Source organism: Aotus nancymaae, unplaced genomic scaffold, assembly GCF_030222135.1.
Source record: "Aotus nancymaae isolate 86718 unplaced genomic scaffold, 86718_ANA_hifiasm-v0.15.2.pri h1tg000011l, whole genome shotgun sequence".
Lineage (NCBI taxonomy): Eukaryota > Metazoa > Chordata > Mammalia > Primates > Aotidae > Aotus > Aotus nancymaae.
Window position 1 is genome coordinate 47,475,129 of NW_026988422.1, and position 22,984 is coordinate 47,498,112.

At 40.4% G+C, this 22,984-nt stretch overlaps 1 protein-coding gene, 1 non-coding gene and 1 pseudogene across 2 annotated transcripts in view; 1 reads left to right on the forward strand and 2 right to left on the reverse strand.

The window, feature by feature from the left end:
* Window positions 1-22,984, reverse strand: part of SGPP1 (sphingosine-1-phosphate phosphatase 1) — a 46,583-nt gene that overhangs the window by 9,744 nt on the left and 13,855 nt on the right. The window contains exon 2 of the mRNA XM_064374915.1: window positions 438-527. Within this exon, the coding sequence (XP_064230985.1) occupies window positions 438-527 (90 nt within the window). The remainder of the gene's footprint in view (window positions 1-437; window positions 528-22,984) is intronic.
* LOC135274506 (U1 spliceosomal RNA) lies at window positions 2,391-2,553 on the reverse strand. The gene has a single exon (XR_010342324.1). It is a non-coding gene; the product is annotated as a U1 spliceosomal RNA (small nuclear RNA).
* LOC105725190 (NADH dehydrogenase [ubiquinone] iron-sulfur protein 5-like) lies at window positions 8,627-8,945 on the forward strand (annotated as a pseudogene).

Consider the following 22,984-nt stretch of genomic DNA (forward strand, 5'->3'; position numbering starts at 1 on the left):
GAAACAGAAAAGACTGCAAAGGAAAATAAAGGTGAGACTGGAAGGAGGAAGAAATGTTATCTTGATTATAGTACTTGACTATTGTGATTGCTAGAAACTGTTTCTGTGAAATAAATGACTACTACATTAATACTTCACAAAGCGGCCGGGCGTGGTGGCTCACACCTGTAATCCAAGCACTTTGGAGGTCAAGGTGGGCGGATCACCTGAGGTCAGGAGTTCAAGACCAGCCTGACCAACATGATGAAACCTCATCTTAAAAAAAAAAAAACTTCACAAAGCATCATGTTGATATTTTTGTAAAACAAAGTTAGAAGACTTACAGTAACTGTATTTTCTCACTTAGGCTTTGGGTAAGTTTGCAAATGATTAAACATTATAAAATTGCCTGTCAATGTCATAAAAAATAAAGTAGAAGAACACAACATTTTCCTTACCAGAATGGAGTGCATTCCCATGTAAATTCTACTTAGGCAAACTAGAGAACACCAGCAGGGAATAAGAATCAGTCCATATATAAGAGGATACTAAAGGGGAAAAAAAGTAAAATTAGTTAATCAAATTTAAGTTAGAGACAGACAAACAAAAGACAAATCAAATCACTATTCTATAAATGCCAATAAAACAAGAACTTTGTGTTTTTACTCCACATTATATTCCCAGCACCTAACCCTGAGTATGGCACATAGCACACATTCAAGAAATACTTTTGCACAAATGAATGAAATCTCATGTGTCTTCAGTCTTTATTGTGGGAACTAGCTCATTTTTGCTTCTACAATGAAGATTCAATCACTGGCTTGGTATAGAAGGAGGACAGGTAAGACACATACTTTTAATATGGCCTCCAAAATGAAGGGCCTCTGGAATAGTACCTGAATCTGGTCCATGTAAATGTCTACAGTTGCCTGGGGAGGAGCACTGGCATTATCTCCCTCTCACCTCATCAGTGACTGCTATCTGCAATTTATATTGCTATTCCCCTACCTGTATTCAATATTTAACACCTTGTACTTAGTTTTTCACTTTCGCCCCATCAACTAAAATTTCAAATTGTCCCCTTACTGAGAAAAATTTTACTGGAATACTAGAAACAGAAACTATAAAAAGGGACAAAGCACAAACAGAAAGTGTAGATAATTCTTGGTATCAATGGCACTAGTGGAAGAGTTGGCTTTGAATGTCCTGAGATTGGAGGGAAAGAGGAAAGGATGGATGGGCATGGTGGTAGGTCTGTAAAGGGAAGAAGGGAGGGCACATTTGGGGCTGTTCAGGCCTAATGACTTCAAATTTCTCAATGAAACTGAAGCCAAGGTGGTTAGAGAAGTTAGGTTGAAATAAAGGAGCAAGGGAGTTAAGTACGCTTGTAGGAAGAGTAGAAAATATTAGTACACAATTGTTTTTTGGTGTTTTGTTTTGTTTTTTAGAGAGACAAGTTCTCACTATGTTGCCCAGGCTGGAGTACAGAGGCTATTCCCAGGTGTGACCATAGTGTACTACTGCCTTAACTCCTGGGCCCAAGTGATCCTCCTGCCTTAGCCTCCTGAGTAGCTGGAACTACAGGCAGAGTTTTTTTGTTTTGTTTTGTTGACATCTCTTCTACATTTACCATGGTCCCTCACATTCTCCTTGAAACTCTAAATACCCTTGACAGTCACAGTTTCATAATCTCCTGGTTCCCCTTGCACCATTTATTTTTTGCTGCATTTCCCGCACAAGAGCATATCTTCCTCTTTTTGTTCCTTAAACATTGTATAAAAAAGGATTCTGTCCTTAGTTGTTACTGACAGTCTTACCTTTCCCTTTTTTTAGACAGGGTCTTATTCTGTCACCCAGGCAATATGCATGGTGTAACCATGGCTCACTGCAGCCCCAACCTCGCGGGCTCAAGCAATCCTCCCACCTCAGCCTCCCGAGCAGCCAGGACTGCAGAGGGGTGTCTCAAACTCCTGAGTTCGAGTGATCCATGCACCTTGGCCTTGCAAGTGCTGAGATTACAGGGGCAGTGAGGCAATGCACCTGGCCCCCTTTCTTAATTTTTAACTACTACTAGGCATGCTGAAGACCTACCCATTTCCCTGGGTTTAAGAACCATATATCCAACTCTGCACATATCTCCGCCGTGAGGTCCCTATGGAGGTACACCCACTATACCTCAAACCAAACTCATTATCCTATCCACCCACACTTCTTCCTCCTCTGATATTCCCTATTTCATTTGGAAACAACAAAAACCATGTAATCCAAATGAGAAACATGAATTATCCTTAATTCTTTCCTTATCCATTGTATTCAACCAATAATCAAGTCTTATTAATTTTATATTCTAAATATTCCTTGGAGAATAATTGTATTCTTTTCTGAGAGAGCAAGTTTCTTTTTTTCTTTTTCAGGGGAAAGCGCAAACACACGCAGTCCCCCACTACCACAAATTACGCAGTTGAGTTTCACACATTTGGGGAAATCACAGGGGTCAGCACATCCAGAGTGCAATGGATAAGCCTCGCCCTGGGAAAACCACCTTCGTGATCATGGTATCTCCCCTGCCAGTATGAGAATAAGTTTCTATTCTTGCTAGAGGAGGCACTAAATAGTAAACACAAAAGCATGCAAATGATATATAAGTATGTGTAAGTTATATAAAATATATAAATCATATAATAAAACTTGATTAGTATGGAGAAAATAAAAAGAGAACATGTGTTGAAGAAATAGTAATGCTCATTAATATTCCTTGTGCTCCTCCTACATTTTAGATTCACTTAGACTGGGGTCATGCAACTAATTTTGGCCAGTGAACTGTGGGAAAAACTGACTTATCCCATTTTCACTCTTCCTTTGAACTCTCTCTTCCCTATAGATGTGACCCTTGGAAACCACATGTTGAGATGCATCACAAGATGGGCATCAGTCTAGGTCCCTGAGGGTCAACAGAGCTGTTTGCTAACGCATAATGGATATGTAACACAAGATTTTCTTCTTCTTTTTTCTTTTTTTTTTGGAACAGGGTCTTGCTCTGTTGCCCAGGCTGGAGTGCAGTGGTGTGATCTCAGCTCACTGCAACCTCCACCTCCCAGACTCAAGCAACGCTCCTATCTCAGCCACTGGAGTAGCTGGGACCAGAGGTGTGCCACCACATCCAGCTAATTTTTTTTTTAATGTATGTATTTTGAAGAGACAGGGTCTTGCCATGCTGCCCTTGGCTGGTCTTAAATTCCTGGGCTCAAGTGATTTGCCCGCCTTGGCCTCCCACAGTGCTGAGATGAGAGGCATGAGCCACCACTCCTGGCCAAGATACAAGATTTTGTTGTGTTAAGTCACTGCAATTTGGGGATTAAGTCATTACCACAGTATAACCAAGCCTATCTTACTTAAAACAGAAATAAAAATAGGGTCATGAGTTTCAGAGTGTAAGTGGGGCAGGTTACAGTATTAAATAGAAGATAGCGTAGGATTTATTGAGAAGTTGAGAGTTGAGGCAAGACGGAATGGAGGTGAGGTGAGTTTATCTGTCAAGCAGATTATTTGTGGAAGCAGCATATACCAGGCAGGGGAATCAGCGAGCAAAGTATCTGATCACCAAGTATGACAGGCAAGGAGGCTAGCTGTGGCCATAGTAGAGAGAGCAAGTAGAAGAGGTCAGGGAGGTAACGGGCGGCCAGATTAAGTAAAGCCCAGGAGGCCAGTATAAGAAATCTGGCTTCTATTGTGAATCAAATGGGGAGCCACTGCAGGGTTTTTAGTAAAGCTGCTATGTAGAGATAAAATTTTAAGAGAGGAAAGTAAAAACAGGGAGACCAGTTGGAGGCTGTTGGTATAATCTAGATGAGCGATAACAGTGGTGTCTGTCTCTACAGCAGGAACTTAAGCCTTTAAAGTCTTTAAAGTATAATTTTTTTTTTTTTGAGATGGAGTCTCACTCTGTCACCAAGACTGGAGTCCACTGGCGCGATCTCAGCTCACTGCAAACTCTGCCTACTCGGTTCTAGAGATTCTCCAGCCTCAGCCTCCCCAATAGCTAGGATTACAGGAACCCGCCACCACACTTGGCTAATGTTTTTGTATTGTTAGTAGAGACGGGGTTTCTCCATGTCGGCCAGGCTGGTCTCAAACTCCTGACCTCAGGTGATCCTCCCACCTCAGCCTCCCAAAGTGCTGGGATTATAGGCATGAGCCACCACACCTGGCCTAAAGTATAATTTTTTTTGTTTTTTAAAGACAGGGTCTCACGATGTTGCCCAGACTGGAGTGCAGTGGCTATTCACAGGCGATCCCACTACTAATCAGCATGGGAGTTTTGACCTGCTCTGTTTCTGACCTGGGCCGGTTTACTCCTCCTTAGGCAACCTGGTGGTCCCCCACTCCCGGGATGTCACCATATTGATGCTGAACTCAGTGCAGACACCCAATTGGCATAGTGCACTACAGCCCAGAACTCCTGGACTCAAGCGATCCTCCAGCCTCAGCCTCCCAAGTAGCTGGACTACAAGCACACACCACCACGCCAGGCCTAAAGTGTAATTTTTAAAAAGCTGTTGACAGCAAAAAAAGAGAACCAAAGAAGAAAAAAAAAATCAACTTAAAAAAACCTTTCTATGCTTCCTTCTTCTCTTTTTAAGCTTGGGCCCTCTAGGGAAGTAAAAATGTACAAAATTACTGATAAGAGTTCTTTATACACAACAGACGAAGGAAAAAAAATCACCTACAGAGTCTCAGAAGCTAGGGCTGAAGGTAGGAAAGGGAAAGGTAGAGATTTTAAATAGGAGCAATGAAACTGAGTGTGACTTAACCCACATTTATTCAATTCTATGTCCAAGGTGTTTATTAAATAGGAGAGTTGGAATGTTATCAAGCCAGATGCAGAGGCTAAAGAAGAAGCTACAAGGCTTTCCCTTTCTCTGCTCCATGGCACCTTCAGATTTCACAGGGATGAGGTGACTAACTGAAAAAAGAGTAGGTCATTTTTATTGATTGATTTTTTTTTTTTTTTAATCATTAGTCTCTACTTTTACAGTGTTTTCTCCAGATTTTTTAATGGAAAAAAACAGTTTGGGGCCGAGCACAGTGGCTCATGCCTGTAATCCCAGCAGCACTTTGGGAGGTCGAGGCAGGTGGATCATTTGAGATCACGAGTTCGAGACTGGTCTGGCCAACATGCTGAAACCCCGTTCTACTAAAAATATAAAAATTAGCCAGGTGTAGTGGCATGCACCTGTAGTCCCAGCTACTTGGGAGGCTGAAGCATGAGAATCTCTTAAACCTGAGAAGCGGAAGTTGCAGTGAGCTGAGATCACACCACTGCACTTCAGCCTAGGTGACAAAGTAAGACCCTGTCAAAAAAAAACTTAAATTAAAAAAAACATTTTGGGGAACACTTGATCTAGTTCTGACTACATGATGACTTTCATATTTATTCCCCATTGAATAACAGAATTCTGAATTTTTAAGTATCAAAGTAAAGAAGAATTTCATCAGTAAGCAGATAAAAAAAGACTACAGATTTTTTTTTTTTTTTTTTTGAGACAGAGTTTCACTCATTACCCAGGCTGGAGTGCAATGGCCCCATCTCGGCTCACTGCAACCTCCACCTTCCAGGTTCAAGCAATTCTCCTGCCTCAGCCTCCTGAGTAGCTGGGATTACAGGCATGCACCACCACGCCCAGCTAATTTTGTATTTTTAGTAGAGATGGGGTTTCTCCATGTTGATCAGGCTGGTCTCTAACTCCCGACCTCAGGTGATATGCCCACCTTGGCCTCCCAAAGCGCTGGGATTACAGGTGTGAGCCACTGCTCCCGGCCAAGACTACAGATCTTAATGACTAAAAGATATAACAAATTACAAAGATTAAATAAAAGTGATATTTCTAAAGTAGAATTAAGTGGCAGAGGAAGAATTATGAATAACCAATTCATCTGTTATATTTATTTATTTATTTATTTGAGATGGAGTCTCACTCTGCTACCAGGGCTAGAGTGCAGTCGTGTGATCTTGGCTCACTGCCACCTCCACCTCCTGTGTTCAAGCAATCCTCCCACCTCAGCATCCCAAGTAGCTGGGATTACAGGTGTGCATCACCATGCCCGGTTAATTTTTTAATATATTTAGTAGAGATGGAGTTTTGCCAGGCTGGTCTTAAACTTCTGACCTCAAGTGATCTCACCAGTAGCTGGTAGAATGGGGAAATGGGAGAGAAATCACTTTAGGTTAGGGTCATGTTACATTTGAGATGCCTACTAGACAATGAAGTGGAAATATCAAGTAGGCAGTTGAATATACAAGTCTGGGATTCAGGAGGGAGGTCCAGGCTAGAGACAGAAATTTGAGTCATGAACATTTGGGTTATATATAAACCCTTTAGACTGGACAAGTTCATCAAGGGAGTGACTGTACATTGGGAAATGAACTCTCCTTAGAACAAAGTGCTGTATTATACTAAGAAGTCATGAAAAAAAAAAAAAAAAAAACTAACAAAGATGACTTAAAAAGAGTGGTCTCTATATATTTTAGATTTTTTTTTTTTTTTTTTTTTTTTTTTGAGGCGGAGTTTCGCTCGTTACCCAGGCTGGAGTGCAATGGCGCGATCTCGGCTCACCGCAACCTCCGCCTCCTGGGTTCAGGCAATTCTCCTGCCTCAGCCTCCTGAGTAGCTGGGATTACAGGCACGCACCACCATGCCCAGCTAATTTTTTGTATTAGTAGAGACGGGGTTTCACCATGTTGACCAGGATGGTCTCGATCTCTTGACTTCGTGATCCACCCGCCTCGGCCTCCCAAAGTGCTGGGATTACAGGCTTGAGCCACCTTACCCGGCCCATATTTTAGATATTTTTAATGAATTTTATCATTTCTTTATTTTTTTTTTAATTGAGTCAGGGTGTCACTCTGTCAGCCAAGATGGAGTGCAGTCACACAATCTCACTTTACTGTAGCCTCAATCTCCTAGGTTCAGGTCATCCTTCTGAGTACCTGGGACCACAGGCACATGCCACCACACCAGGCTAAATTTTGTACTTTTTGTAGATATGAGGTTTTGCCATGTTGCCCAGGCTTGTCTCAAACTCATGAACTCAAGTGAGCTGCCCGTCTTGACCTCCCAAAGTGTTGGGATTACAGGTATGAGCCACCCCACCTGGCCCCTATCATTTTTTCACAAAGGATAATTCCACATAAATCTATTTTTCTTGCATTTACATCTGAATGAGGACAGTGGTTCTAAATTTGTCTTTAGAGACAGTTTAACATAAAATTAAAGTTAAATGTAATTTGGAGCCGGATGTGTTGGGCTCACACCTTAATTCCAGCACTTTAGGAGGCTGAGGTGGGCAGATCGCCTGAGGTAGAGAGTTTAAGACCAGCCTGATCAACATGGAGAAACCCTGTCTCTACTAAAAATACAAAATTAGCTGGGCGTGGTAGTGTATGCCTGTAATTCCAGCTACTTGGGAGGCTGAGGCAGGAGAATTGCTTGAACCCAGAAGGCGGAGGTTGCAGTGAGCCGAAATCAGGCCATTGCTCTCCAGCCTGGGCAACAAGAGTGAAACTCCATCTCAAAAAAAAAAAAAAGAAAGAAAAGAAAACAGGAATTTAGAAGAAATCATTATATGAAAAAGACACTTGCACATGCATGTTTATAGCAGCACAATTTGCAACTGCAAAAATACAGAACCAGCCAAAATGCCCATCAGCCAACAAGTGAATAAAGGAAATGTGATAGAGGCCAGGCACAGTGGCTTAAGCCTGTAATCCCAACACTTTGGGAGGCTGAGGCAGGTGGATCTCTTGAGCCCAGGAGTTCAAGACCAGACTGGCCAACATGATGAAACCCCGTCTCTACTAAAAATACAAAAATTAGCCAGGCGTGATGGCTCATAATCCCAGCTACTCAGGAGGCTGAGGCAGGAGAATCACTTGAACTTGGGAGGCGGAGGTTGCAGTGAGCCAAGATCGTACCAGTGCACTCCAGCCTGGGCAACAAAGTGGGACTCCATCTGAAAAAAAGCAAAAAAAAGAGGCTGGGCATAGTGGCTCACACCTGTGATCCCTGCACTTTGGGAGGCCAAGACAGGAGGACACCTGACATCAGGAGTTCAAGACCAGCCTCACCGACACAACATGATGAAATCCTGTCTCTACTAAAAATACAAAAAATTAGCCGGGCATGGTGGCAGCTGCTCATAATCTCAGCTACTCAGGAGGCTGAGGCAAAAGAATCACTTGAACCTGGGAGATGGAGGTTACAGTGAGCCATGATTGCACCACTGCACTCCATCCTGGGCAACAAGAGCAAAACTCCATCTCAAAAGAAAAAAGACATTTCCCAATTTCTCAGCCATAAAAAGGAATAAAATAATGGCATTTACACCAACCCAGATGGAGTTGGAGACCATTATTCCAAATGGATGGAAAACCAAACATTTTATGTTCTCACTTAGAAGTGGGAGTTAAGCTATGAGGATGCAAAGGCATAATAAAGATATAATGGACTCTAGGGACTTTGGGGCGGGTGACAGATTAAAGACTACACACTGGACGGCGGGCATCATTTACAGCAGGCGTCTGCGTCACAAGTTAGTCGTCCTGAAACAGAGGCCAGAGAAGAGACAAGGGCACGAGCATCGGATCACCATGCCTTTTCTTGGACATGCAAAAAGGTTCGGCATTAACCTAGATAGATGGTGGACAATCCAAAGTGCTGAACAGCCCTACAAGTTTCCTGCTTGAAGTCATGCTTTTGAAAAAGAATGGATAGAATGTGCACATGGAATCGATGCTATCTGGGCAAAGAAAGAGTGCAAGATAGAGCACGATGATTTCATAGAGTGTACTTCGTATTAAAACGATGAGACGTATGGATACCATCTGGAGGCAACAGGATAAACTGATGAAGGAAGGGAAGTCCACACCTCCACCTCACCACATGGGCAAAGGGGAGCCTCGGCCCTGAGCAGACACAGCTACTGATATCTGGAGGCTGATTTTTCATGTTCTCTGTTCTCTACTGGAAAGGTAGTTTATGGAAAACCTCCTTGTCAAAGTATGTAAAAATAAAGTATTGCTCTGTTCTAAAAAAAAAAAAAAAAGACTACACACTGGTGCAGTATACCCTGCTTGGGTGATGGGTGTACCAAAATCTTGGAAGTCACCACTAACGAACTTATCAAATACTACTTGTTTCTCCAAAACTACTGAAATAATAACATTAATAAAAATAGAAAAAGAAAATATGGCCAGACACAGTGTCTTACACCTGTAATCCCAATACTTTGGGAGGCCAAAGCAGGTGGATCACCTGAGATCAGGAGTTCGAGACCAGGATGGACAACATGGTGAAACCTCATCTCTACTAAAAGTACAAAAAATTAGCAAGGGTGCTGGTGGGTCCCTATAATCCCAGCTACTCGGGAGGTTGAGGCAGGAGAATTGCTTGAACCCAGGAGGCGTAGGTTGTGGTGAGCCAAGATCGCACCATTGCGCTCCAGCCTGGGCAACAAGAGCAAAACTGTCTCAAAAAAAAAAAAAGGGAAGGAAGAAAAAAAGAAAGAAATAGACTTTAAGTAAAAAACTATTACGGAGGAGAGAGATCCAAGATGACCGATTACTAGCAGCTCAGGATTGTAGCTCCCAGTGAAAGTGCAGAGAATGAGAGGACAACACACTTTCAGATGAATTTTGGTTGCTCACGGACCAGGAGAAACCCAGCAGAGGAGCCCCACGGGTCACCAGCGTGACTCTTGTGGCCGGTGTGGCGGTTCCCGGTGTAGAATAAACGGGACTGGGTCCCCTTTTGGTGGACGTTTGGAGCTCTGGGAAGGCAGAGTCACCTATTCAGCCGATTGAAAAAGGGACTCAAGAAAGAAGCCAGACTGGAGATTCCCGGGCAGAAAAGCACCATGAATCTTAACGCCACTGTTTTAGCTGGCACAGTGGGTTGCTCAGATTCCGGCTCTGGGAATCAACAAGTCGGATGTCCACTCAGAGACCTAATTTGAAAGTCAGTAATTACAAAGACGACAGGTGGATAAATTTACAACGACGGGAAGAAACCAGCGTAAAAAGGCTGAGAATACCCAAAATCAGAATGCCTCTCCCTCAACAGGGGATCTCAGTTCCTCAACAACAAGGGAACAAGGCCTGATTGAGAATGAGTGTGTTCCATTAACAGAATCAGGCTTCAGAAGGTGGATAATAAGAAACTTCTGTGAGTTAAAAGAACATGTTCTAGCCCAATGTAAAGAAACTAAGAATCTTGAAAAAAGATTTGACGAAATCCTAACGAGAACAGACAATTTAGAGAGGAATATAAGTGAATTAATGGAACTGAAGAATACAATACGAGAACTCCGCGAAGTATGCACAGGTTTTAACAGTCGAATTGATCAAGCAGAACAAAGGATATCAGAGGTCGAAGACCAACTTAGTGAAATGAAAGAAGACAAGATTAGAGAAGAAAGAGTAAAAAGGAATGAGCAAAGTCTCCAAGAAATATGGGACTATGTGAAAAGACCTAATTTACGTTTGATAGGTGTACCTGAATGTCACGAAGAGAATGAATCCAAGCTGGAAAATATTCTTCAGGATATTGTTCAGGAAAACTTTCCTAACCTAGTAAGGCAGGACAATACTCAACTCCAGGTAATACAGAGAATACCACAAAGATATTCCTCAAGTGGAGCAACCCCAAGACACATAATCGTTAGATTCATCAGAGTTGAAATAAAGGAGAAAATTCTAAGGGCAGCTAGAGAGAAAGGTCAGGTTACCCATAAAGGGAAGCCTATCAGACTGACAGCAGATCTCTCAGCAGAAACCTTACAAACTAGAAGAGAGTGGGGGTCAATATTCAATATCCTCGAAGAAAAGAATCTTCAACCCAGAATCTCATATCCAGCCAAACTAAGCTTCATAAATGAAGGAAAAATAAAATTTTTTGCAAACAAGCAAGCACTCAGAGATTTCATCACCACCAGGCCTGCTTTACAAGAGCTTCTGAAAGAAGCACTATACAGAAAGGAACAACCAGTATCAGTCATCCCAAAAACTTACCAAAAGGTAAAGAGTATCTCCATAATGAAGAATCTATATCAACTAATGGGAAAAATAGCCAGCTAGCATTAAACAACAATATTAAACTCACAAATATCAATATTAATCCGAAATTTAAATGGATTAAATGTCCCAATCAAAGACACAGATAGGCAAATTGAATAAAAAGTCAAAACCCGGTACACTGTATCCAGATCCATCTCATAAGCAAGGACACACTAAGACTCAAAACAAAGGGTAGGTGGAAGACTTATCAATCGAATGGAGAGCAAAAAAAAAAAACAGGAATTGTAGCTTTCGTCTCTGACAAAATAGACTTTAATAGTAACAAACACTAAAAGAAACAAAGAAGGACATTACATAATGGTAAAAGGATCAATGCAAAAACAGGAGTCGATCATAAATATATATGCACCCAATATAGGAACACCCAGATACATAAGACAAGTTCTTAATGACTTATAAAGAGACTTGGACTCCTGCACAATAATAATGGGAGACTTTGACACTACATTGTTAATATTTGATGGATCAACGAGATAGAAAATTAACAGGGACATCTATGATTTGAACTCAGACCTGGAACAAGTAAACTCAGTGAATATTTATAGAATTCTTCACCACAGGTCCACAGAAAATACACTTTTCTCAGTATCACAATACACCTATTTTGAAAGTGACCACATAATTGGAAGTAAATCACTCTTCAGCATTTGCATAGCATTTCACAGACTTAAATGAAATATTGGTTGGCTGTTTGTTTGTTATTTTTGTCCCTTATTCCTTCCTGTCTCCGCTGTTAAGCACAATTATCGGCATAAAAGAGGTTTTTAATACCTATTTTTAGATTGCATTCCAGCCTGGGCAATAGAGCAAGACTCCTGTTCTCTCTCCCCCTTTCTCTTTCTTTCTTTCTTTAAAAAAAAAAAAAAAAAAAGGGAAAACTGCCCTAGGAGAAAGTGAACAGCCAGAGGCACCCTGTGCAGTGTGGCAGAGTAGCCTAGCTCACAACACTGTAGCCCAAGTCCTTTCGGTGGGACGTTCCTCCTGCCTCTTCCTTCTTTAAAAAAAAAAAAACAAAAAACTATTACAAAAGCCCTTTGCCTCACCCTCACTATACCCCTGAAAACAAGATGGGTCACCAGCAACTTACTTGAGGCATCTCCAAAACTTCAGCCAGAGTTTGTGCCCTTGTGAGTCTGCTCAAATTGGCAAAGTCTGATCTGGAAATAGAGCCTCGACAATATATGAACCGAGCAGAGCCTCAAAATAAATGAATCAAACAATGGCAAAATTAAAGAGAAAAATAGTCCTACCAGCCAGCATCATCAGCACTGAAAACTTGCTTTTCCACATAGCCCTTTCCCTATGTAACACATAGAAAGTATTTCTTCTTTTTTTTTTTTTACAGGTGTGAACCAATACCCCCGGCCCAGAAAGTATTTCTTAAATTCTTCTCCAACCCTCTGATCTTGCATCAGCTGCAAGTTTAACATTTTTCATGTATATCATCTTCTGAAACATGCTAGCCAAACAGAATTACTCAACAAGGGTTTAATATTTTCCTGACTATGAGTAACATGACTATAAATTTTCTTGGCCATACACTACAGATACTACTTTCTGGAGTGGACTTATATACAGATTTGTGAACTTTCTCTTCCTTTTCTGAAATATAGAAGATCATTAATTCATTAACATTGAACTCATGGCCAACAGGCACTATAACTCATGCCTGAGTGAATTTTTTTTTTTTTTGAGATGGAGTTTCACTCTTGTCGCCCAGGCTGGAGTGCGGTGGCATGATCTTGGCTCACTGTAGCCTCTGCCTCCCAGGTTCAAGTGATTCTCCTGCCTCAGCCTCCCAACTAGCTAGAATTACAAGCGCCTGCCACCATGCCCAGCTAATTTTTATATTTTTGGTAGAGACAGGGTTTCACCATGTTGGCCAGGCTGGTCTCAAACTCCCGGCCTCAGGTGATTCACCCGCCTCAGCCTCCCAAAGTGCTGGGATTACAGGTGTGAGCCACCATGCCCAGCCGCCTGAATGAATTTTACATCTAATGTAAATATATTATTTGAGGTACCTCCCTGCCATCTTGCACTTAGGAACACTAGACAGCACATCAGCACTACAATTGAGGGCCCATTTAAACAGTGAATTCACCAACAAAAAGCACAAAAATGCAGAAAACATGACACTAAACAGATTGTGAAAAGGATACTTGTTTACAACATAATAGTTGAAACAAGATGAAGGACCATTGCCCGGTTCATCCTCAGCTGAGAATGTCGAATTTTCCACCACTTTGCATATGTCTGTGAATGACTATGAAAATGCTACAAGCACTGATTTTGGGATTACAAATAAATATTAGCGAGTAGGTGAATTCACAAATATAGAATCCATGAATAGTAAGGACTGACTATACTTAAGAATTAAACTACTCTTAACCAATGGGTCAAAGAAAAAAAAATCACCAAGGAAGTTAGAAAATAGAGAAAAACAAAAATATACCAAAATTTATGGAATGTGGCGAAAGAAGCGTTCAAAGAAAAATTATAGTAATAGATAGCCTAAATTAAAAGGAAGAAATATCTCAAATCAGTAACAACTCTATACCTTAAGGAACTAGTAAAAGTGGAGCAAACCAAATCCATAGCTAGCACTACTAAGGAAATAATCAAATGGTTACAGTAGAGAAAAGTGAAATAGAGAATAGAAAAACAACAAAGAGAATCAGCAAAACTAAAGTTGTTTCTTTGAAAAGACTAACAAAATTGATAAATTTTTGGCCTGACAAAAAAAGAGAGAACATGCAATTAACTGAAATCAGAAATGAAAGTGGGGACATTACTATTGATCTTACAGAAATAAAATGGAACATAAAAGTATAAAAACTGAATGCCAACTAATTAGATAACCCAGATGAAATGGAAAAATTCCTAGAAAAACAAAATCACTAAAACTGACTCAACAAGAAATAGAAAGTCTGAACAAATTTATAACAAGACATTGAATGAATAATCAAAAACCTCCCAACAAAGAAAAATCTAGGACCTGAAGGTTCCATTGGTTAATTATATCAAACATTTAAAGAATAATATCAATCCTTCCCAAATTCTTCTAAAAAAATAACAGAAAGAATGCTTTATCATTCGTCTTATGAGGCCAGTATTACCCTGATACCAAAACCACCCAAAACATCACAAGAAAAAAAAATTACAGATCAGTATTTCTTATGAATGCTGATATAAGAATTCTTTACAAACTATTAGCACCCCCCAATCAGCTGCATATTCACAGAATTATGTATCGTGCTGCAGAGGGATGTCCTAGAAATGCACAGGTAGTTTAATATAGGAAATTCAATCAACATAATATACCACATTAAGAGAACAAAGGGATAAAAACCCACACACATAATCACCTCAATTGATGCAGAAAAAGCATTTGAGAAAACTCAATCCCTTCATAATAAAAACATGAAAAAAACTAGAAGGGAATTTCATCAACATGATAAAGGATGTGTATGACATATCTACAGATGGTTGGGTGTTGTAGCTCACGCCTGTCATCTCAACACTTTGGGAGGCCAAGGCAGGTGCATAACCTGATGTCAAGAGTTCAAGACCAGCCTGGCCAACATGGTGAAACTCCATCTCTACTAAAAATACAAAAATTAGCCAGTCCTGGTAGCCAGCACCTGTAATCCCAGCTACTCAGGAGGCTGAGGCATGAGAATTGCTTGAACCCAGGAGATGGAGGTTACAAGGAGCCAAGATCATGCCACTGCACTCCAGTCTGGGTGACAGAGCAAGAATGTCTCAAAAAAAGAAAAGAGAGAGAGAGAGAGAGAAAGAAAGAAGGAAAGAAGAAAGAAAGAAAGAAAAAAGAAAAGAAAAGAGAAAAGAAAAGATCTACAGATAACATAATACGCAATGGTGAAAGACTGAAAGCTTTCCCTCCAAGACAAGGAAAAAGACAAGGCTTTCCACCTCTCGCCACTGATACCTAACACGGTATTGGAAGTTCTAGTCAGAACAATTAGGCAAGAAAAAGAAACAAAAGAGATCTAAGTCAGCAAAAAAGAAGTGAAGTTTCCCCTTATCTGCAGTTTCACTTTCCACAGTTGCAGATATCTGAGGTCAACTGTGGTCCAAAAATAAATGAGTAGAGTAAAATAAGATATTTTGAGAGAGAGAGAGACCATATTCATACAACTTTTATTTCAGTATATTGTTACAATTGTTCTATTTCTTAGTTATTGTTGTTAATCTCTTACTGTGAATAACTTATAAATTAAACTTTACCATAGATACATATGTACAGGAAAAAAATATGTATATATATACAGGGTTGAGTACTAGTCACAGTTTCAGGTACCCACTGTGGGTCGTGGAACGCATCCTCTGCTGATGAGGAGGGCTACTAGATCCCTATTCACAGATGATGTGATCCTAAAGACAGAAAATCCCAAAGAATCCATGAAGAAAACATATTAAGAGTTAATAAATGAATTCAGCAAAGCTGAAAGGTAAGATGAATACTCACAAATCAATTGTGTTTCTATACACCAGCAATAAAAAAAAAAAAAATCCCAAAATTAAAGTAAGAAAAATAATTCCACTTTCAATAGCATACTAAAGAATAAAATACCTATATGTAGGAATAAATTTAACCAAGGAATTGAAATGTTTGTACACTGAAAACTATAAAACATTACTGAAAGAAATCCAAGAACTAGTTCATGAAAAGACATCCCATGTTTATGGATTATAAGACTTAATACATTAAAACTTAATATGTTAAGATGGCACTATTATCCAAAGTGATCTACAGTCAATGTAATCCCTATCGAAGTTTTTTTTAGGGGGTGGGGTGGGGTGGGGTGGGGAGTGGAGTCTCACTTTATCACCCAGGTTGGAGTCCAGTGGCTCAATCACAGACCACAGCCTCCAACTCCTGGACTCATGCAATCCTCTGCCACAGCCTCCCGAGTAGCTGGGACTACAGGTGTGCACCACCATACCCTACTAATTTTTTAATCTTTTGTAGAGATTGGAGGGGGATCTCACTATGTTGCCCAGGCTGGCCTCAAACTCCTGGGCTCAAGTGATCCTCCCATTTTGGCCTCCCAAAGCACTGGAATTACAGGCCTAAGCCACCATGCCCAGTCCTTCTATCAAAGTTCTAAGTCCATTTTTGCAGATACTGCAAAGGTGATCCTCAAATTTATATGGAATTGCAGAAGATCCTGAAGAGCCAAAACAATACTAAAAAAGAAGAACACTGTGGAAGGACTCATACTTTTCTATTTCAAAATTTATTACAGTATTCAAAACAGTGAGGTACTGACATAAGGTCAGACATACAGACCAGGAATAGAATTGTGGGCCCGAAAATAAACCCATATATCTATGGTTAATTGATTTTCAATAAGAATGCCAAGATCAGGCCGGGCGCGGTGGCTCAAGCCTGTAATCCCAGCACTTTGGGAGGCCGAGGCGGGTGGATCACGAGGTCGAGAGATCGAGACCATCCTGGTCAACATTGTGAAACCCCGTCTCTATTAATACAAAAAAATTAGCTGGGCACGGTGGCACGTGCCTGTAATCCCAGCTACTCAGGAGGCCGAGGCAGGAGAATTGCCTGAACCCAGGAGGCGGAGGTTGCGGTGAGCCGAGATCGCGCCATTGCACTCCAGCCTGGGTAACAAGAGCGAGACTCCGTCTCAAAAAAAAAAAAAAAAAAAAAAAAAAGAATGCCAAGATCATTAAATAGGTAAAGAATAGTCTCTTTAACAAACAGCGCAAGACGTCTGAATATCTACATGCAAAAGGATGAAGCTGGACTCCTATCTCACACCATATATACACTCAAAATGGGTCAATAACTTAAATATAAGAGCTAAAAACTTTTAGGAAAAAAACATAGGGGCCAGGTGTGGTGGCTCACATCTGTAATCCCAGCATTTTGGGAGGCCAAGGCAGAAGAACTGCTTGAGCCCAGGTATTCAAGACCAGCCTGGGCAATAAAGCAAGACCCTGTCTCAATAAAGAAAAGAAATCTACATTTGTTTTTTTGAGACGGAGTCTTGCTCTGTTGCTCAGGGTGGAGTGCAGTGGCGTGATCTCAGCTCACTGCAACCTCCGCCTCCCAGGCTCAAGTGATTCTCCTGCCTCAGCCTCCCGAGTAGCTAGTATTACAGGTTCATGCTACCATGCCCAGCTAATTTTTGTATTTTTAGTAGAGACAGAGTTTCACCATCTTGACCAGGCTGGTCTTGAAGTCCTGACCTCATGATCCACCCTCCTAGGCCTCCCAAGGTGCTAGAATTACAGGCATGAGCCACCAGGTCCAGTCAAAAAAAATTTTTTTAAGAAAAAAACACAGGGATAAATCTTTATGACTCTGAATTAGGCAACAGATTCTTAACTATGACACCAAAAGCATGTGTAACAAAAGAAAAAAATGGGTAAATTGGAATTTCCTCAAAATTTACAACCTGGCCGGGTGTGATGGCTCAGGCCTATAATCTCAGCACTTTGGGAAGCTGAGGTGGGCGGATCACTTGAGGTCAGGAGTTCAAGACCAGCCTGGTCAACATGGTGAAACTCCATCTCTACCAAAAATACAAAAAATTAGCTGGGCGTGTGGTGCGTGCCTGTAATTTCAGCTACTTGGGAGGCTGAGGTGGGAGAATCACTTGAACCTGGGAGTCAGAGGTTGCACTGAGTCAAGATCATGGCACTGTACTCCAGCCTGGGTGACAGAGCGAGACTCCATCTCAAAAAAAAAAAAAGGTTCACCAAAGGAAATTATCAAGAAAGTAAAAAGACAATCTACTAAGTGGGGGAAAACATTTGCAAATGATTTATTTAATAAGGATCTAGTATGCAGAATTTGTAAAGAACTCTTACAACTCAAAAACAAAAACACAACACAATTGAAAAACAGGCAAAAGACCTGAATAACATTTCTCCAAATAAGCAATACAAGTGGCCAACAACCACATGAAAATATGCTCGCCTGACATGGTGGCTCACACTTGTAATCCCAGCACTTCAGGGGGCTGAGGTGAGCAGATTGCTTGAGCCCAGGAGTTTAAGATGAGCCTGGGCAACATGGCGAAACCCTGTCTCTAACAAAAATATAAAAATTAGCCAGGCATGGTGGCATGTGCCTGTGGTCTCAGCTACTTGGGAGGCTGAGGTAGGGGGATCACTTGAGCTTGGGAGGTAAAGGTTTTGGCGAGCAGAGATCATGCCACTGCATTCTAGCATTCTAGCCTGGGTGACAAAGTGAGACCTTGTCTCAAAAATAAAATAAAATAAAAATAAAAATAAAAATAATATATATACACACACACATGCTCAACACCTTATTCATTGGGAAAATTTAAATCAAAATCACAGTGAGGTGCAACTTCATACTCACTAGGATAGCTATTGTAACGAAAAGAAAAAAGACAGGAAAGTAACAAGTAGTGGTGAGGATGTGGAGAAACTGGAAGCTTTATACATTGCTGTTGGGATGTAAAACGATGCAGCTGCTATGAAAAGCAGTTTAGCAGTTCCTCAAAAAGTTAAACACAGAATTACCATATGACCTATATTTCTACTTTTAACTATATCCCCAAAATAAATGAAAACTAGTACTTAAACAAATACCTTTATATATATGTTCAGACCAGTACTATCCACAATACCAAAAGGCAGGCAGAGCCCAAGTGTTCATCAACAGATAAATGAGTAAATTATTTGTGGTATATACAGACAATGGAATAGTAGTCAACACAAAAGCAATGAAGTACTGATGCATGCTACAACATGGATGAACTTCAAAAACATCATGTTAAGTAAATGAAGCCAGACACCAAAGGCCACATATTACACAATTCCATTTATATAAAATATCCAAAATAGGTAAACCTATAGAGCCACATCATGGATGTCTCTACTAAAAATACAAAAATTAGCTGCACCTGGTAGCATGCGCCTATAGTCCCAGCTACTTGGGAGGCTGAGGTGGGAGAATCACTTGAACCCAGGAGACAGAGGAAAGGGGGGAGAGATAGTTCCCCTAGTTCTGACTTTTAAAAAAATAGAAACTAAGCTCTTTTTATTTATTTATTTTTATTTTTATTTTTAAAGACGGGTTTTCACCATGTTGGTCAGGCTGATCTTGGACTTTCTCCCCATGAATGCACAGATTAGTACTCAGCCAGCAACTTCATGAGTTCCCTCTACACATCTCTAGGGCTCAGTCTCAGATTCGTCTCTCCAATAACTCTGTCCCGCAAATTACAGCCTCTTTGGCCTCCCAGAATACCAGTCTTTCTCCCCTTAACTCAGTGAAAACTGCTAGATTCAGTTTTGATTCTTCCTCCTATGCTACACCCTGGAAACTGTCTCTAGCAGGAGGATAATGCAATCACAGGGCTCATCTCATTTGTGTCCCTTTTCTATGGGTCTGAGTTTCACAAAAGTGAAACTCTATCTCAAAAAAGGGGGGGATTTATTAAAAAAACATATAAACATACAACAGAATGCTTCGTAAGTCACTTTAAACAATAAAATAGGCAATAGTAACATATGTATTTTTATAAGCAGGTTCAAGCAGTTCTTCTGCCTCAGTCTCCTGAGTAGCTGGGACTACAGGCAAGCACCACCATGCCTGGCTAATTTTTTTATTTTTTATTTTTTATTTTTTTTAAAGATGGGGGTCCACCCACTTTGGCCTCCCAAAGTGCTAGGATTACAGGCGTGAGCCACCACGCCCGGCCTAATTTTCGTATTTTTAGTAGAGATGGGGTTTCGCCATGTTGGCCAGGCTGGTCTCACACTCCTGACCTCAAGTGATCCACCACCTTGGCCTTCCAAAGTGCTAGGATTATAGGCATGAGCCACCATGGCCAGCCAATGTACTCAGATTTTTGATCAAACACTATTCTAGATGTTTTTCTGAAGGTAGTTTTTAGATGAGTTTAACGTTTGAGTCGGTGGACTTTGGATAAAGCAAGTTACCCTCTATAATGTGAGTGGGTCTTATCCAATTAGATGAATATCTTAAGAGAAGAAAGACTGACTTCCCCCAAAGAAAAGGGAATTCTGCCAACACAATGGTTTTAGACTTGAGCTACGCATCAACTCTTTTCTGGGTCTTCAGCCTGTTGGCCTCCCTACAGATTTTGGACTTGCCAGTCTCTACAATTGCATGACCAATTCTTTAAACTTTTCTTTGTGTATGTAGATATACATATCCTATTGGTTCTGTTTATCAGGAGAACCTTGAATAATTACATTATGTCATGAATTTTCCCACCAATATAAATTCCTAGAAAACAGTCTTAATGGCCGGGTGCAGTAGCTCATGCCTGTAATCTCAGCACTTTGGGAGGCCGAGGTGGGTGGATCACCTGAGGTCAGGAGTTCCAAGACCAGGCTGGCCAACTTGGTGAAACCCCATCTCTACCAGAAATACTAAAAATTAGCTGGGCGTGGTGCAGGCACCTGTAATCCCAGCTACTTGGAAGGCTGAGGCAGGAGAATAGCTTAAACCCTGGAGATTTTTTTTTAAATCCCTATTCAAACCTCCAAAATTGAGAACAAATATAGTCTGTGGTGACAACAGTTGTGTAGCTGCCTCAGCACTCAGAAAAGTGAGTGTAGTAGGCTCATTAAGTACAATAATTTTCAAAATGCAAAACACATTATAATGGCAAACTCAAATTCTGTCTTTTCCACATTAGTAAATTTAGCAATTCTTTAAGACCTTAGTTTCGGCCAGGCGCAGTGGCTCATGCCTGTAATCCAAGCACTTTGGAGGCCAAGGCAGGCAGATCACCTGAGGTCGGGAGTTCAAGATCAGCCTGACCAACATGGTGAAACCCCATCTTTAAACATAAAAATAAAATTAAAAAAAGCTTAGTTTCTATTTTTTTTAAAGTCAGAACTAGGGGAACTATCTCTTCCCCCTTTCCTCAGCCATAGCAATCTAACCGACCTTTCTCTTACTTCTAATACATATTTGTGGTATTGTCCTCCATTCTCTTCACTTCTTTTTTATTCCTACCTAACCCAATCTTTCTTTTTTTCTTGGTACTCACTGGCTATAGCAGCAACCCTTTCTTTTCTTTTCTTTTCTTTTTGAGACGGAGTTTTGCTCTTGTCCCCCAGGCTGGGGTACAATGGCACGATCTTGGCTCACTGCAACCTCTGTCTCCCCGGTTCAAGCGATTCTCCTGCCTCAGCCTCCCCAGTACCTGGGATTATAGGCACCCACACCATGCCTGGCTAATTTTTTATTTTTCCAGTAGAAACAGGGTTTCACCATGTTGGCCAGGTTTGTCTTGAACTCCCGACCTCAAGTGATCCTCCTGCCTTGCTTGGCCTACTAAAGTGCTGGGATTACAGGCATGAGCCACCGCACCCGGCCAGCAATCCTTTATTTCTGACCATTAATCTGACTAGATATTTTTTAAGGCCAAAATTCAATTCTAGGCAGACATTAGGAGAAATGAATATGGATTTATTCTTTACTGAGAGGTTAATAAATTAAGTAATTTTTATTTGACATACAATTTACTCTATCAAGAACTATTCTAAGAGCTTTACAAATATTAACCCATGTAATCATCCAAACAACCTTATGGGGTAGCTATTCTAATTTTCCTCATTTTATAGATGAAACTGAGACACAGAGGAGTCAAGTTTTGCCTAAAGTCAACCAGCTATTAGGTTATGGATCTGTGATTCAAATATAGGAAGTCTAATTCCTGAGTCTGAGCTCTGAGCTCTTAACTACTATACTATGCTGCCCTTCATATATAAAGTTGTTCAGGGTGTTAATTTCTTTTATCCTTAGGATCAAGCAGAGTATCACTCAAATATATATATAGATGTATATACATATACACATGTATATATATATATACACATATATATACACACATATATATACATCTATATATATATTTGAGTGATACTCTGCTTGATCCTAAGATATATATATATATATATATATAATTTTTTTTTTTTTTTCTTTTTTAAGAGACTGGGTTTCTCCATGTTGGTCAGGCTGTCTCAAACTCCCGACCTCAGGTGATCTACCACGCCCGGCTCACTCAAATATTTTAAGTTTTTTTAGAATGGAGGCTAAATAAAAATTTCATTTAATTAGAGGTAGAAGAGATCTTAAAGATATTAATTCTGGCTGGGAGTGGTGGCTCATGCCTGTAATCCCAGCATTTTGGGAGGCCAAGGCGGGCAGATCACCTGAGGCCAGGAGTTCGTGACCAGCCTGGCCAACATGGTAAAACTCCATCTCTACTAAAAATATACAAATTTTATATATATATATATATATATATATATATTCTATCCTCTCTCTTTACAGTTAAAGAACAGACTTGTAGATGCTAAATGACAATTGGTATTATACTCTAGTGACCTATTTTAATTCCTTTTCCAATTTATCATGCTTCTTACTTTACACTTTCATCATCACACAAATAAGTAAAAATTTTAAGTTTGGCAGGGGTTTCCTGGTTTCTGTTTTCTTTTTTGTAGAGAATGTTGAGCTGTATCTGTGGCATTTATATACTTCCTCTAATAAGAATGTTTTTACTGAAATTAAATCTTTAGATCTCATAAAGAGTAGAAAGTAAAAATTACAAGTCCTTCATATTATTTTGAAATACATAAAAATGTACCAAACCCAAAACAGATCACATGACATCCTAGATGTTTTTACTTTCATAACCACTATCTAATCTTTTCACTGCACATCCTTGATCACAGGAAAATTTATCTAAACGTTTCCTTCAGTTAATTCTACCAAATGGCTTTTTTCTTTCAGATATACCTTTCTCACTATTATACATAAGAATTATTGTGTATATTTTGGCATGTTCCCTTTACATTCATTGAAGATAG